The following is a 16,045-nucleotide window of genomic DNA, read 5'->3' as shown; positions in this document are numbered from 1 at the left end:
AACTAGCTCTCCTTCCAAGAATACTGAAGTAGAGCAGAGCAAACTGCTGGCTAGGGCTGCTCCAGCTTTCTTGAAAGGCAAAGGGTAAGTTATAGTATGTTCGTAGCTTGCACTAACAAAGCTAAACCAAAACCTTTTCCCCTATCCCTCCCATTTTTAATGTATTCTATCAACATCTTTCCTGAAAAAATTATGATAACCAATTAATCCTGTGAGCTAAGTAGAGAATGTTTAAATATATTTATGTACACCTGGATGTGTGAGGTCTTGATGAGACACTTCCAAGCAAATCTAGCTTGTGAATTCAGTATGTCAATCATGTGTGTTACATATCAATATAATGTTTATATGTAATACATAGTATATTAAAATAAATAATGCTGACCTCACAATTTGCTGTATTTTATAATAAATAGTACTGTACAGTTCCAGTCCCTGGCCCAATCTGGCATCTCACTGATTTTTGAGGCTGGCTCTGTCATCAAGTGGGATGTTACCATCCTATGTCACTAAATACTAAATACATAAATTACAATAATAACAAAATAATTCATTTCTGCATGTGGTGTGTTGTTTTTTGGGGTTTTTTTCTTCTCTAAAAACACTTAGGTGTTCATTCCTAAGTTCCCATTTCACAATCTCACTTGCTCCTGCTTTCTCTGTTTCTCTCTCTGTCTGTCTGGATCACACCCTCTCTCCCCCGGCCCTGCTCCAGGTTACAGTACAGCCTCGATGTTGCAGACAGGCTGGCTGATGAACATGTGCTCATCGGGTTGTATGTCAACATGCTACAGAGCAACCCCACACGGTTAGTGCAGGCTTGGCACCTTTGGGGGCCCCAGGAAAGGGATGTTGGTCAGCCAAATGCTCTCTCTGTTCCCTCCTGGCTATGAGCTGAAGCAGCTCTTCATGCCCACTAGCCTAAAGGGAATGCGTATGAACACAGGGTGTGTCCTCCCAAAGTTGGTGGATTCTGGCAGTCGCTGCTATTCTCTCTAGTGATATTAGCAAGCTATTGCTAAGTATTGCAAATAATTGCTTAGTTGAGAATGGCAATGCAGATTGATTTGGGAACTTGTGCTCTATGCAGTGCAGGGCTCAGTGGGGGTACAGAAATCTTCACACAGCGATGATTAACAAGTCCATGTTTTCAAGGTATTAATTTTTGAGGTGATGCATAATTTGTAGCTTCACCTTCCTTGAAAGTAAAAAGTGGTATAGTACATAAATAAAGACGATATGATGATGATAATAATTTGCTTGTTAACATAGTGAAAGAAGTTCATTTTTATTTTTACATATGTCAGGTATTGTCTTTAAATCTGCCTGATGTCTGCATTATTTGAGTCTTATATATAACTTTTCCCTTATCGCATTCAGACTCAAGGGTGTCTTGAACATAGTTCATTGTGTTGCTGGAGTGATTATGGAGCATCCTCTACTAAACACACCGGCTATCCTGGCACTTGAGATAGTGGCATTGCAGCGGGCCACACCAAGAAGGGGAAACACCGGCTCCCTTCTCCAAGTGCAGCAGAACTCTAGACTTTGTAGCCCTGTAGCAGCAAGGTGGTGGGCACTGTGGTATATGACCCTAGAAAATGTGGTGCTGAGCAGAAAACTGTACAGTGTTTCTAGCAAAACTATGCTCAGGAGGTTTATTTTGCTCAGTTCAGTTTCCAGTACTGCTATTGCAGAATATTTCCCAGGTTAGGTGAAAGTTTTCATTTACTCTAGTATGTAGAAAGCAACAAGCAACTTCATTTGGGAGAGTGAATGCAATGGTTCTCTGCAGTCTTACAAAATTCACTTCTTTGTGTAGCTCCTGTTGAAAATGGGAGTAATTTGTCATGGCCAGTGGAACAAAGAGTCTTCCTCCATTGTTCTGGATCTGCTTCTCTACTCTGTAGCCCACTGGAATGTGCCAGTGGGGAGAAAAAAACACTAGTTTTTAGTGAGGAAAATGAAAACCATTTACTCAAAACAAAAGCACTTTGAAGGGGAATTTAATTCCTGAAGAAGCACTTCCAGAAAGCAGGCTTCTGGAGGAGTATTTACACTGTGACTGTGAAAGCAAGCTGTTGGGGGCATGTGTGTAGAGCAGTCCTTGCCCATCTGTGTTCGAGGACAGGAGTACACTACCACTTGGTCTAGTTTGATGGGGAGAAGAAAATCTGGCCCTGCGTATCACAAGTGATTTATTCGATATGGTTGTTCAAGAGGTGAGCAAAGGATGGACATGGTTTAGGGTAATTCTTTGTGGTAGGCTGGTTTGTCAGATATGGCATTTCGGATGCCATGTCTGTGATTTATTTAGCTTCAGTGAGGTCCACCAGTTCCTCACCAGATCTCTTTGTGGGTGCCTTGCCTTATATTTACCATTTTCATCCTCTAAATTTTATTCTATATATACTGACATGTTCCCTCATGGTTTTGAGCCAACCTCAACAAGTCATAGTACATTTGTACCCAACTATGTACATACAAATCATCTGCCATAACATCTAACATGTGTTGGTTTTGAGGAATGAATGGAGAGCGACTGATAATGGACTTAATAATTTAAAAAACTGGTGTAAAGCATAGTACATAATGTCTGATTACTGACATTAAATCACTGCAGTCATATCATCCTGATTAGAAACAATCTCAGTTATTTGTGTAATTAGGTTTTGACAGAAACATAACTGAGAGGGACAGCAGTCTTAGTCATGTGTCAGACCAGGCTGCATTGCCATTTACTGCTTTGTTGGTAGAGACTGCTGGTAGAGAAATAGAATGGTTACATTTTGGTAAAGACAAGAAAAAAGTCTTGCCATTCTGAAGTTCCTGTGTGAAGCCAATTTCCAGGACAGGTAGGTGAGGCCTCTGCAGGAGGCTCAGCTGCTGCATCTCTCATAATCTTAGGCAAAGCTGAACTCCTGTCTGCGCCCTGAAGTAGCTAGATGCAGTTTGCTCAAAACCCACACAATTGTGTTAGGATGGTGCTGAGTTCAACTTATGTCACCCTGCATCTTAAGAAGATTTGGTAACCTGAGTAAAGCCTGTGCTTAAACATAATCAGGTAGCTTATGATGTAGGAGAGGCTGCAGCTGGCCAGCTCTGCTGTTGAATCTGTCTGCAAAATACCACTTGTACTTACCCAGACGTGCCGCTACATGTTTTCAAGTGCTTCTGGCATCCAAAGATGAAAAGAGGAATGATTGTAACTGGGCCTTTGCCTGCAAGAAAAACCTACAGAAATACTTTGTGAGCATAATACATAAAATTACCCTAAGAACTATATAGTAACACTTCAAAACAAAATGAACTTTGGATTTTTTAGATACTGAGTCAAGCTAATTTGTAGTAGCTAATGATCAGTGCAATATAGCCCAGTATAACTTTTTTTCCATTTTAAGTGCAGCTGGTATTTATGTTTTCAGTTTTGTGGGGGTTTAAAATTAATTCAATTAATTTTAACTGCTTATTTTTGTTTTTCATCTGCAGTTATTTGATACTGTAATTAAAAGTACAAGTTTTCCTTTCCATCCACCACAGGCTAATAAGCTGCTTAAGGGTTTTTTAGAAGCCAGTACTCCAGAGAAAATTAAGAAACAAGAAAAATAATTAATTCATTATTTATAGTAACTGTATGGGTAGAAAATGTATGCCTTAGCCAGATGTTTTAAATAGCTTAATTGTAAAGTCTGGTTTAATATGTAAAACCAATATTCGATATTTACTTTAGTTCACCTTTAGTGTCTGACTCTAAAAAAGAACTTTTAACTGCAAATAGTTTTCACTTTTGTAAGTTAGAGACTTTGCCTAGTTTTGAATATTAATTCCACGTATTTCAGTCTTTTTCTTTTCAGGTGCAGAAGAAAGTAAGATCAAATATATTAAAAATAGGAGGTTATTTTGGTTCCACAGAAAGCTATTTTTTTTTATGTTATACTGTGTAGTTCTGTGGTGGGTCCTACTTCTGTACTATAAAAGTGGCATGCTACTCCACGGAATTTTTTAAAATGTTTATCAAGGGGGCGTGCACAACAACTAACTGTAGCTAGAAAGGTTCGTCTGATCTTCCCTTGAAAGAGGAAAAACATTCAGAGACCAACTGCTGCAGAGGAAATCTATAGACATTTGGCTCCCTTGAATTGAGTTAGTTTTTATGATTATACCTCCATAGCTGAGTGTTATTAACATTTTGGTGGTAAAGTCTTGGTGATTCTAAAGTAAATAGCAAATTAACGATAGCAGAGAGCTCAGATAATGTGTCTCAGTTTAAAGTGCCTTAAAACCAGGCCAAATTTTAAAGTGTCATGGTTAAACACTCCTCAGAATACATTTGGTGTGTTTTTATTGTTTTTACAGCCCTGGGGCTTAGAAACCTACCCTTTAATTTGTCTGTATTTTCTGTTTATTTATTTAAGCGAAGGTTTGTAGAATAAGAGCACATCATGAAGACCACATTGATATCTCTATTGCAAAAATTTCACAACAGACTTTCTTAACCAGTGGTGGCATAGTTTTAAGACCAGCAGGGAACATCCATATCAGCTATTGCAGGGTACCTACTGCAGAACAGGCTGGTTTGACACAACTAAAGCCTGAGAAATAGCAAAGATCCTCCAGTGTCACTCCTTTGCTCACAGGCTATCCTATTTTTCCTCCTTTGAGATCCCTTTTTTATGGAACTCCCTTAGACCACAGAAATCCTATATACAGGTGATAATATTGGATATTCATTCTACATCTGTGTGGTGATAGATGCCAGACCAGTTATTACTAATAATTATAAAGTCTTTAAAGAAATGGTCTCTAATGGAGAAGCAGTGTTCAAAGTGTTGTTTAACGGTTTTAGAAAAGAAGAAGCAGTACGATATTTATATGCAAAATGTTTAGTTTCTTTCAAAGGGCTGCCTGAATCATTCTCTTGAGGGTCCCAAATTCTGCCCACATATTCATAATATTTAAAGCTTGTGTGTATGATTGTCATACTGTTTCACTGTATGATTGTCTGTGAAATTGCTGAAGTAAACCAGAAGTGAATTGTGGCAAATCAGAACTCTGAGACATTCAAGGCTAATGCTGCTGTGCATACCTCTGTGCTTGATGGTCACAAGGAATAGGTTTATTCTGGAACTAAATTTATCTCTGGCATTGAAATTTAATTTACAGAGCTTTGGGGCTAGTGATTTTTGGCATTCATAGACCAAATTTGACGCACTGCTACATCTATTTTACGTCATCCACCTATGCATAAATACATATCAAGTACATTAAATACAAGTAAGAATCAAAAAGCTGCAGTGGCTTGGTTCATTCAGTAAAGCCATTGTCTCAGGGTTTAACTAACATCTCAGAACTATGGTGCAGATTGTGTTATGCCAACAAGTGGAACCATATTCCATTTTTCCAGGATGAATAATACAGCTGCTGTAAAAAGGAGAATTGATGCTGAACGCTTGCTGGTTTTACAACCATCTGTTAGGATGCAGTGTTTTAGTAATTATGGTAAAATTAAAAATTTAATGAACTGTCATGAAAGTAACCCATATTACCTGGTTTACATAATTTTATGTGTCTGCAAGAGTTACTTGCCCCTTTCTTTCTCTGCATGACATATCAGTACAGTAAACATGAGTATGTAAGAAGCAGAACTGTATAAATTTAGAAAAATACCTTTATCTTGGGTCCTTTCAGAAAGTAAATAGGTTATCCCACAAGAATCTGAGTAAGCATAAAATTAAGCTGTATATGTAAGAGAAAAACAAAAACCAAAAAGTCAGTATCCATCTACCTCCAGAAGTCTTGCATGCAGTCTGCAGCACAAGCTTTGCTTACACAGAACCTCTCTGTGTCTCACTTTTCAGAGCTTTACTGTTTTTCTAAACTTCATGTTTGTGGTCTCACAGATTATTGTCAGAATGAGAAAAAGATGATGTTTGTCTCTTTTCTTTTACATCAATAAGCCATAACTAAACCACGTGACACCCAACTTTAGCTTAATGATCAGTGAGTATCAACCACTACCCATTTTTCAAACATAACATTTAAATCCCAGTGGATTTAATCGAGCTAACCAAAAGATGCCCATTGTAGTTCCCTGAGGTACACAGGGACATGAACTCACTGAGAAATTTTGGAGAAGTATTTTCTTTTCCTTTTAAAGATGTCAGTTCTTCAAAAGCAGAGCTTTTTGCACAAGTTTCCTCTGGAAGGCTTTTCAAGTTCATGATACAATTTCTGGCAAAAATCAGAATAAAATGCCATGCCCAGAGCAATTCTTGTTTTGCACACTTTTTTGAAATATGAAGCTCATTTCGCCAGCAACCAGTTGCATACCCTGAAGAGCCCATGGGCAGGGAGGTGTGTGCCTGTCTCCCTTCAGCCAAAAAAACATCATACAGTTGCAAAGGGATAAGAAGAGATCAGACTTACCTCTGTCTGGGACAGTCTGCAGACCATCTTGTACTCTGCACAGCAAAGTGTTCTTCTCTCCTCTTCTTAGGGCTTAATTTTTTTTCTCTTGTATATACTAGAATCACTGAAGTATAGGCTTCTAAAGCCCAGGATTATCCAGGGTCAACTAAGTCCTCTTCAGATTTCTGGTTTTATCAGTTCAGTAGTTTTGATGGTTCTCTGCAAACTTATAAATTTTTAGAATAGTAAAGGTTCTCACTATATTACCTTTTTCCTGCTCATCTGACTAAATAATAGCCTCCATTTAAAATAAGGACAGCTGGAAAGGCATTTACCTGAAAGAAATATTTGCATTTTATATTTCTAGGGGGAGAAAAAAATAATAAGGCGCAGTATTTTAAAGGAATTCAGTATATTTGCTCTTTAGTTTCTTACACTTTCTGAACAGGAGATTTGATTGGCGATCTCCAATCTCCATTGGAGATTCTGCATATGTGACCGAAGTCCATCATAGTTGGTGCTAGTAGACTCCTGAATCCTGCCAGCAGGAGTTGTCTCCAAGTTGGAGTGAGTCCAAGTCTGGGATCAGTGGTGATATATAAGTAATAAGTTGCAATATTTTAAAGGAATTCAGATATTTGCTGTTTAGTTTTTACACTTTTTGTTCAGTCATGCAGTTCTCTGAAGTCTTACTCCCAAATATCAAGAAACCAATAATAAGAGAAAAAGTCTGATTATAAATTCCTGGATCAGTGGTTCCAAACAGTAGTCCATGAGGTCTTGATAAGTGCCCTGCAAAACTGTCCTAAATACTGTTTTCTGTTGCAAATCTGACAAAATTTCTAAAATTTTTCTCAACAAACACTGAGGTTCCCACTAATCCACTGTCCAAAAAGTAATCTGTCTTCCAGGAGATATGACAAACCTGAGATATAAAATAAATGGTGACTGGTGGTCCTAACCACCTCCAACCCGTTTTTGGGCAGAGCAGTCTGCAAGTTGCATCTTGCACAACCTTGGCCAGGGTTCGCAGACTGCTGCTGTTACCCCCTAAGGGAAGGTGCAGCATGGCCCCTAAAACTGATCCTCCCAGGCAAATTACCCTCCCCCTTCTCCCCTTTGCTCAATTAACATCTGCCATTGTTTAATTTGGTGACATCTTGCTTCTAAGTTCTGTAACGAGGGGCTGTGAGATGATGGTGCGAGAGAGCAATGGTCATTTTTACCATGTATAAACATGTCTTCCCTCCTTTCCCCCCACGCCTGAGCAGCGTGCTTGACAGCGCAAGTCGCCTAGATGAAGAACATAAGCTGATCGCCAGGTATGCAGCAAGGCTGGCAGCAGAAACTTCTTCATCAGTAAGTGTTATAATTAAAGGAAGGTACTTTCCTTCTGTCATGTTCTAAGGGCTTAGCAAGATCAGGAAAATTGCATCTGACAGTCTAATGATTAATGGATTATTTTTCCCTATCCTTTTCATCAGAGGCTGTTATGCTTTAGTGCTAACACTTTTATGCAGTCCATTTAAACCAAAGAATCCACATACTAATGCATATAATCCATATACTAATGCAATGGTATTTAAATAATTACATCAAAAGGAATCTGACATCTTGAACTGAGGAAAGACTAGAAAATACTGTCTGGACCAGTTTGGTTAAAGGTTAATGATTTACTGCAGTGGTGGCGAATCCATTTTACTCTCTAGTTCAAATATCACAGCCACTAGGGCCCTAAGTACTAAGGATTTTAAAGACTGTTCTTCAGCGGGATGACTGTAATGACCCTCTGCATTAGCCGTGGCTCCCATTTTCATTTCAGAGCGATGATTATTCTGCTCTATGTATCCCAAGATAGAAGGTGATGACAGGCTAAAACCTCACTAACTGCATTTAGGAACAAGAGACAATGAAGCAGGAACCTAATCAAAGTATATAAAATCTTAAATAGTACACATAAGGTCAGCCTAGTTACTTTTTTTCCATCTCAGCCCATTTGGTAGAACAAGGGACCATAAATGATGGTTAAGTGAAAAGCAGCTGGTACAGAGTGCCCAGAAACATTTTCGCACAGAGATTTACATTGCAGGGTCAACTGAAAGGGTGAAATTGGGCACCACAGTTCGTGTAAAAACACTGATTAACGCTCACGCCAAGAGAAGACGAATATGCTGCCCCATGCAGCTATCTGTCATGGAAGATTTCAGAGTACCTGCAGCTACGTGGGAAGAGAAGGGTGCTCCTACTCTGCCAGCCAAGCCCAAATCAGTCCTTTTCAGAGGTGTTTCAAGTTTAAGGCAATCTGTAGGTGATGGTGCTGTTTCTGAAGGACAGTAATTCTTTATGGGAACAAGATTTCTCGTTAATAGTGTCTCTGGGTAAAAACTGGTTGAAATCAGTTGTGTACAACATGTATCCTCAATATGGGGGAAAACTTAGGAAACAATATAAATAGAGCTGGTTTGAAGGAAAATACTGAATTTCTTGTTGCCATTCATCTGTGCTCTTTGAACAAAAGAGACAGAAGGAAAAGGAAAGGTTTCTGTATACAGAAATTTTTCTGAGCACAAGAGTGGCACCACAATAGGAGCACAGTGAAAATTTTTAAAGCTTTACTGATGGTCATTCTGGTTTTTAAGGAACAAAATCTATTAATAGCAGTGGGCATTCAGGAAAGATCCTGATTCCTCCTGTACCAGCCACGACATCCACCAGCATGTATCATTTCGCTTTTATGCACTGTTCTGCTTCCCTGTGGCTGAAGTGTTAATAGGAAAGTGAATCCATAGCAGAAAAAATAGTATGTGGTTCCAGGCAAAGCATAGTGTCCTTTCCCCACAGACAATCCTAACCTTTGTCAGATTTGTTAGGCTATTGAGATGTATCTTCATCCTTTTTGAGGGTCCACCTCCTGGAGAAGGAAATGCCTGGCATCACATAAAATAGGGCTCCAGGGTTACACTTCACAGGGCTTTCTACAGTGAGGAACACTCATATCACAGCAGTAACTCAGCAGAGTATTTTTAAATGTCTGAGATTCTTTCAGGTTGGAGTTAGAAATAAATGGATATCTTTGGTAGCTGAGAAACTTAAATGTCTTGTTCTGTGTTGTCATTGATACAATACTGAAATACAGGAGCGAGAACAGGGAAAACAGTAACTGGTTATTGTTACTGAACATGCAAAAAGAGAACATAGTCCAATGTATCTTTAGTGAGCACTGAGTAGTCTGGTAAGAAATTGTTTAATTCCCACCTCATTTTATTGGGGAGAAAAAGGTTTTGCTGTACCTGAAGGACTGGGGAAAGAGGTTTTCTGAAGTATCATCAGAGTGTATAGGAAAACTTGGCCAAATGGGACACACAGCCAGACTGAAAACTGAATGTAAAGCCACAGTTTCAAGGGTGAAACATCACTGCACTGGAAACACATCCCCTTCTTTTTGGAGGCAGACACTGGTTTTTGCTTCAGTGCATTCCTCTTGTCTGTAGCATCAAAATCAGGAGCCATATTACAGCAACTGCCTGCAGCAGTGCCATTGCCTTTTATGACTGGTTCAGAGGAAGCTCCTTGAAAAAGCAATGAATGACAGGATCGTAAACACTAAGTCTTATTTACTCTAGCACTTACTCTGCTTTTACTAGCAATGGAGACATACCAACACAGATGCTCTTTTTTTAGTGTAGGCAAGCCTGGTACTGCATTTTCTGTAAGTAGATTTCACAGAAGTCTGTGTTGAACTCATGGGTGCATGCTGGCTATTCCTCTTTCAATGCAGCCTTCTCTGTTTTACAACAGCAGCAGAGTCAGCAGAGAGGGGCATCAGATATCTCCTTCACCATTGATGCAAACAAGCAACAAAGGCAGCTGATTGCAGAGCTTGAAAATAAAAACCGGTAAGCATCCACAAAGTACCTGGTTTTGTTCAGTACCATATGTTTGTTTGTTTCTTAACATTTTTTACCACCTACACCCATACAATGTGCTTATACAGGCACATGCATCTCCCGCTACAAAAAGCACAGAGCACAAAAAGATCCACACAATATGACAAAGGCTTTGAAATCCATAGCTACCCCGTGTTTTCATAAGCATACTGTTCAATGGCATGATATAATCATTGATACTTTACTGTTTGCAGCTGCTGTTTGTAAAGAGTTTAAAAAAAAAGCCTATCCTGTTTCAAAACCAGATTAACTTTCAGTCGGATCCTCTGTAGCCCTATAACATGAAATGATAAAAGGATCAGTCACGCTTGTAATGTTATGCTCCCCGCTTTTATTTGGGAAAAAGATGATTAAAGCTCTCCAGAACGCTGTCTGCCTGGGAAAGGTTTACAGAAAGGTTAGCAGCAAGTTAGACTGCTGATCAAATGAGACAGGAGGTACAGATGCGATGGAGACTGAGACAGTGTCCAGGAGAAATAGGCCAGCCGGCCCCAAAAAGGAGTGATGCCTATTTATTAACAGCAGAGAATTGGGCCCTGGGTATCAGACTGCCCGATGCCATGAAACGTATGGCAGCAGAGCTGTGCTTTTAGTGCTGGACTGTAAAATAGAGGCCAGCCCAGACCAGATGGTTTCCTATTCCAAACTCTTCACTGCCTTCTGTCACCGTGTAATGAGCACCACCAGATCCACTCTCAATTTGTCTTTCATAGTTCAAGGCTGGCTCTTGACCGTCTGCTGTCCAGCACATTGTGAAGAAGAGACAAAATTCACAAAGATTTCTACCTTCTGCTGTAAAGCTTTGTATTAGCCTTTTGACAGCACTCCAGAGCTGACGAGCAAGTTGTAACGAGACCTATTAAAGTGCTTCTCTGTGAATTGTTGACTGCTCTCACATCTCTACTTACACTGAAAGTATTTTTAAGTGCCAAATGTTTTCTCTCATACTCAAGAAGGACCAGAAAGGTTATTTTAATTTTTGTTAAGTTCCTGAAGTGCTTGAAATGCTCCTGGTGAAGAATTAGAAGGGAGCAATTCAGTTAAGCTAAGAGCTGTTTCGTGTCTACCTCTGATTTTTGGGGGTCTTGAAGAAATATTTCCCTTTATGGCAAAATCTCAAGAGTTTGTTTAAAAAACATCCAGAGCTCTCTCCCATTGTTGAGAGCTTCTTTGGTTGGTTGCAGCCCAGTCATTTTATCTACATCTACATTGATGAAAAGCTACATACAGTCATACTATTTCTCCTCTTGCAATGGTCAGTGAGCTGGTTTGGTAGAAAATTACTGACTTGTAGTCTTCTGCTTATTCTCCCCCCCAAGAGAAATCCTACAGGAGATCCAGAGGCTGCGACTTGAACATGAGCAAGCGTCTCAGCCCACACCAGAGAAGGCACAACAAAATCCCACTCTCCTTGCAGAGCTCCGACTGCTGAGGTAAGTCCACAGAACCTCCGGCCATGACACAGGCCAAACAGTCATTCTCAATAAGACATGAACCTTGCTTATGGTTTTAGGGGCTTTTTAAACCTATGTGTATTCTTTCTCCATTTTTGGTGCAGGCTGTGGTCCTAGAAATAATTAAGCTTATGCTTTAAACTGCATGCATGAGGAATCTCACATATTACACATCCACATTAAATTAAGCATGTGCATTAGTGTTTGTAGAGTTAGGGCCTCAGGTCATTTGCAATAGGTCCCCGAAGCCCTGGCCAAATGCCATTAATCATATAGGGAAAAATGTTCTGTCAGAAGAAACGCCTTTAAGAAGGCTTTTGTTTATGCTAAAGAAAATAGAGCTACATGAAAATACAGCCAGAATTAGGTGTTAATTTTTGAACATTCCCCCCCAAGTGTTGAATGCTAAGGAGAGATCAGTTCTCTTCATGCTGCAAAACCAGGCTACAGAATGATCCTCCTTATCACGCGGGAGGTGAGGAGTAATATCATCTGCAGCAGCTGAAGATTTAGGGGATCATTCCTCCAGTTATCCCACCAAGCTAAAAACATTGATATCAATGTGTCTGCATGTTAATTATGATACTCTACATGGATTACTAATTGCCATGAATTGAAGAAATACACTTGTCATTGGCCCAGATCCATAGACTCTCTGAAAGTCCCAAAGTTCATGTTGTGAGAGCCAGACAGAGAATCCAATAAGAACTATTCAAAATGCTTCATGTGAATAGAGAATAGGGTGTAAGCACTTTCTTTCCAGTGAAACAATGCCAGATTGCTCTGCCCCCATAGCAGTTCTCTCATGAGAAGACTAAAGAACATTGTTGGCCGCTTAGCCACTCTTCACACAACTAATACTTCAGTGGTCTGATTCATTTCAAAGGAAATTACTGTAAGAAATTGTGCTAAATTTTTTTTCTTTACAAATACTTCATAGTTTTATTATGGAGTTTTCCACACTAAAATATTTTTCTGATTCACAAATAATTACATTTGCTTTCCAATCTGAAGACAAAATAGCTTCTTCATTTCTATGAGTGATTTTAGTATGTAATTACTTCTAGATATCTACAGGCTAGTGACATTCTGTGGGACATATAAAACTGACTGTGATGAAAATGTGTACACTGTATAAAATATACCAATAATATAGCTCTTATACATCAAAACTGAAGTCTATTTTCAGCAGGTTTAGGAGATTAACTTTTTATGTAGTTGACAAATAAAATTCATTGTATTTAAAAAAAGTAATTGATTGTGCAGTGTTAGTAGGCTACTTAATTTTTCCCTCTTTTCAATTTTGATACACATATTTTAATTTCCTGACACAGGATGTCCCTAGGGCAGTGACAGTGAGTTCCTCGATTATATCTTCTCTCATTTAGTAGAAGTGTCAGAGTCAGAAAATAACTTTTAATCTATGGGTCTGAACTGCTTTTCATGCCTTTTAAATGTTCACCATTTGAAAGGCAAAAGTCTGACTTATTTACTGGGGAATTTTGACACCACCTCAGATGGCACAAGGCTGTTCTTACGTGTAAAATAGCAGGACTCAGAACAGTAGCCCTGATTTGTGTCTGTTACCCCACAGATTTTTCAGGCTTGATGCACTTAAGGCAGTAGGGCAATTTAGTTCATATTGTCTTAAGAATTGCTGAAATCTGTAAATTATGTTGTGGGAACCTATCCCAGCATCTTTCACTAGCTGTTATAGAGTTGCAGAGTCACTGAAATGAGGTTCTGAACAGAGCATTCCTTCCTATTACCAGTACTTGGAAAACCCATTACTTCCAAGAACTTGCTTTAGAGTACAGCAGGAGAAAAACTTCAGAGGAATGGTCTGTACCGCGCACACTGCTTAGATCCTAGATCCTCTCTCCCTGTGGAATGAACCTAAAACTCAGCAGAGATCTGTGCTGGGACCTGCCACTTTGAATTACATGGACCTTATTTTTATTAGCAGTTTCTTAAACTCCATTGCCTTTGTACAATTCATAAAGTTTCCAACCATTACATGCCCAGAAAAGAAAAGCCAACACAGGCATTTTGTAGCAGAAAACAGATGAATCCTTCAGAAGAATAAATGCAACCTGGCAGTGTTACTATCTGATTCTATTATGTGGGTGAGAGACAGCACACATGAGCAGTCCTGTAGAAATCAGTGTTGCTTACTTATATCAGCAGGTACTCACTTAGAGAGAAGGGGTTTGTATTTTCCTAAATACAGGAAATGTACTTAAGTTTTGTTGGCTACAGTACTTTTCCATTTAGGATTAAATTGTCATGTTTTTGTAGGTAGCAGAAGGCTAATGACATACTGGTTTTATGTTATTTGCAACACAGTAGTGTATAAAATATCCCTAATATGTATATTTTTTTAACAGTAATGTTGTTAATTACATCATAGCTTCCAGGAGGGAACAATTTTATTTTGTTTTTAGGTGGGGACCTCTCACACAATTTAGTGATTGAACATGTGCAAGTGCTGATCCCTCATCCTGTACAGTGGAGCTGTGCAGAATCAAAGCTGTTCACATTTGTGGAGGCACAGAGTGGCTGTCACACTTGGAGAAGCTTAGTATTCACACTGTCACGGGACCACCACTGGACTCCGAGTCCAAAGAGCTGATTTCAAGCAGTTATATCTCCACTATGTGATAGTCTTACTCTTGCTTTCAGGAAAAAGTAGAAACAAAAGCAGTTTTCTCTCTGAATTTCTGAACTCTCTTAACTTCTTTCATATCTCACTCTGTTCAGTGCCCCTGCTGTAATTTCCTGTCCTTTAGGGCATGGCTTTAATTTCTCCTGACAGCTAGTGAGGTTATTGACTAGAGAGTTCCAAAGACAAAAATTGTCAGCATTTCCTCAGGGGGAATATAACACAAATTTGTTTGAACCTCATTTGTTCTTTGAAGAAGTGTCTGTCTTTTCTCTAATCACTGTATTCAGTCCCACGAGGATTCTCAGCATGAGGGAACTCACTAGCCTTCATGTTTCTAAGCACTATGCTGAACTCATCCAGTGTGTTTGCTTTCCTGTGGTCTATAAGCACGTACCTCATAGCAGGGCTGGGAAAATGATGCATTTAAAAGCTGCTGATACTGTGAGGGTGAGCTCTGATCTAATCTGCTTGTTTCTCAGACAGCGGAAGGATGAGCTGGAACAGAGGATGTCTGCTCTCCAGGAAAGCCGGAGGGAGCTTATGGTTCAGTTAGAAGGCCTCATGAAACTGTTAAAGGTAAGGAGCTCCACCTGATACTGCCAAGGAGAACAGACAGAGTGAAGCAGGAGAGGAGAGGGAGGGCATGCAACCCCAGAATTCTGCAGAACTTGACTGTTTCTACCCACAAAATTTGGCTTTGTTTCTCTCCATTTTTATTTTTTACCTTGGTCTTTCAATTCAGGGCTTTCAAATGATGCTTAGATAATGTTCCTGTAGCAACACTGCATCATCATTGCCACTTACTGCTAAGTGGAGTAAGAATAAGAAAAGAAAAAAACAATATGTAAGTTAACTATTAGGTATGAGAAAAAAACCTGAGCACTGTACGCTATTACCTACTTCAGCTGGCTCTATAGAGTTGCTTTGCTAGTTCCTTTAACTTTGCCCATTCAGTTACTGATTCTGTCAGATGTGCCATTTGACAACCCAATCTAACTCTCTCACCTTGGAGATGCTGCTCCTACAACCCTTGTTCATTTTCATGAATACAGAAACATGCCCTTGTTAAAGAGATAAAACATGCCTCAACAAAGGATCTCAGTTAAAAATGAAGATATCAAAAAGCGTGTGCATTTTTAAAGGCTAGGATAAGATGGAAAATGTGTCTTTATTTGTAGAGTCCTATTTTACCTGATGTGCCTCAGGACAGATGATGCCAGAAATTCACATGGGAAGAAAGAGCTCTGAATAGTGTAGGAGTCTGTTCTGTTGTTGGCCTTGCCAGATCAAATGAGTGCATGGAAATTCAGTGCAACTTGGGTCATATATGTCTCTGATAAAAGCAGAAGGAATTTCACTGAAGTGCATTCGACAACATATATTTTGCATTAAAGGATGAGTTTGACCCCTTATGTCACTTGCACCTCCTCAGACACAGGTTTCTGCAGCCGCAGTGCAGGAATTGGTGGCGCCTGAGCAGCAGAGCCCACCTAGTAGCCAGCATATTTTTGGGAGCTGGGTTAGGCAGGAAATTTTTGCTCTGCCTATGAAATGCTGCAGTGCTACAGCTA

The 16,045-nt window shown here is 39.5% G+C and overlaps 1 protein-coding gene across 11 annotated transcripts in view; it reads left to right on the top strand.

The window, feature by feature from the left end:
- Positions 1-16,045, top strand: part of DTNA (dystrobrevin alpha) — a 226,914-nt gene that overhangs the window by 188,446 nt on the left and 22,423 nt on the right. For 5 of the 11 annotated variants that reach the window (XM_027674392.1, XM_027674368.1, XM_027674345.1 and 2 more), the window contains 4 exons: positions 7,680-7,767; positions 10,207-10,304; positions 11,675-11,788; positions 14,954-15,050. In XM_027674392.1, coding sequence (XP_027530193.1) covers positions 7,680-7,767; positions 10,207-10,304; positions 11,675-11,788; positions 14,954-15,050 — 397 coding nt within the window. Of the gene's footprint in view, positions 1-6; positions 85-715; positions 809-7,679; positions 7,768-10,206; positions 10,305-11,674; positions 11,789-14,953; positions 15,051-16,045 lie in introns of all 11 variants that reach the window. The other 6 variants (XM_027674327.1, XM_027674319.1, XM_027674336.1 and 3 more) reach the window with 3 other exon arrangements.

Source organism: Neopelma chrysocephalum, unplaced genomic scaffold (genome assembly GCF_003984885.1).
Source record: "Neopelma chrysocephalum unplaced genomic scaffold, ASM398488v2 Primary Assembly neopelma1_22, whole genome shotgun sequence".
Taxonomy (NCBI): Eukaryota; Metazoa; Chordata; class Aves; order Passeriformes; family Pipridae; genus Neopelma; species Neopelma chrysocephalum.
This window is presented reverse-complemented; position numbering and strand designations above follow the sequence as displayed.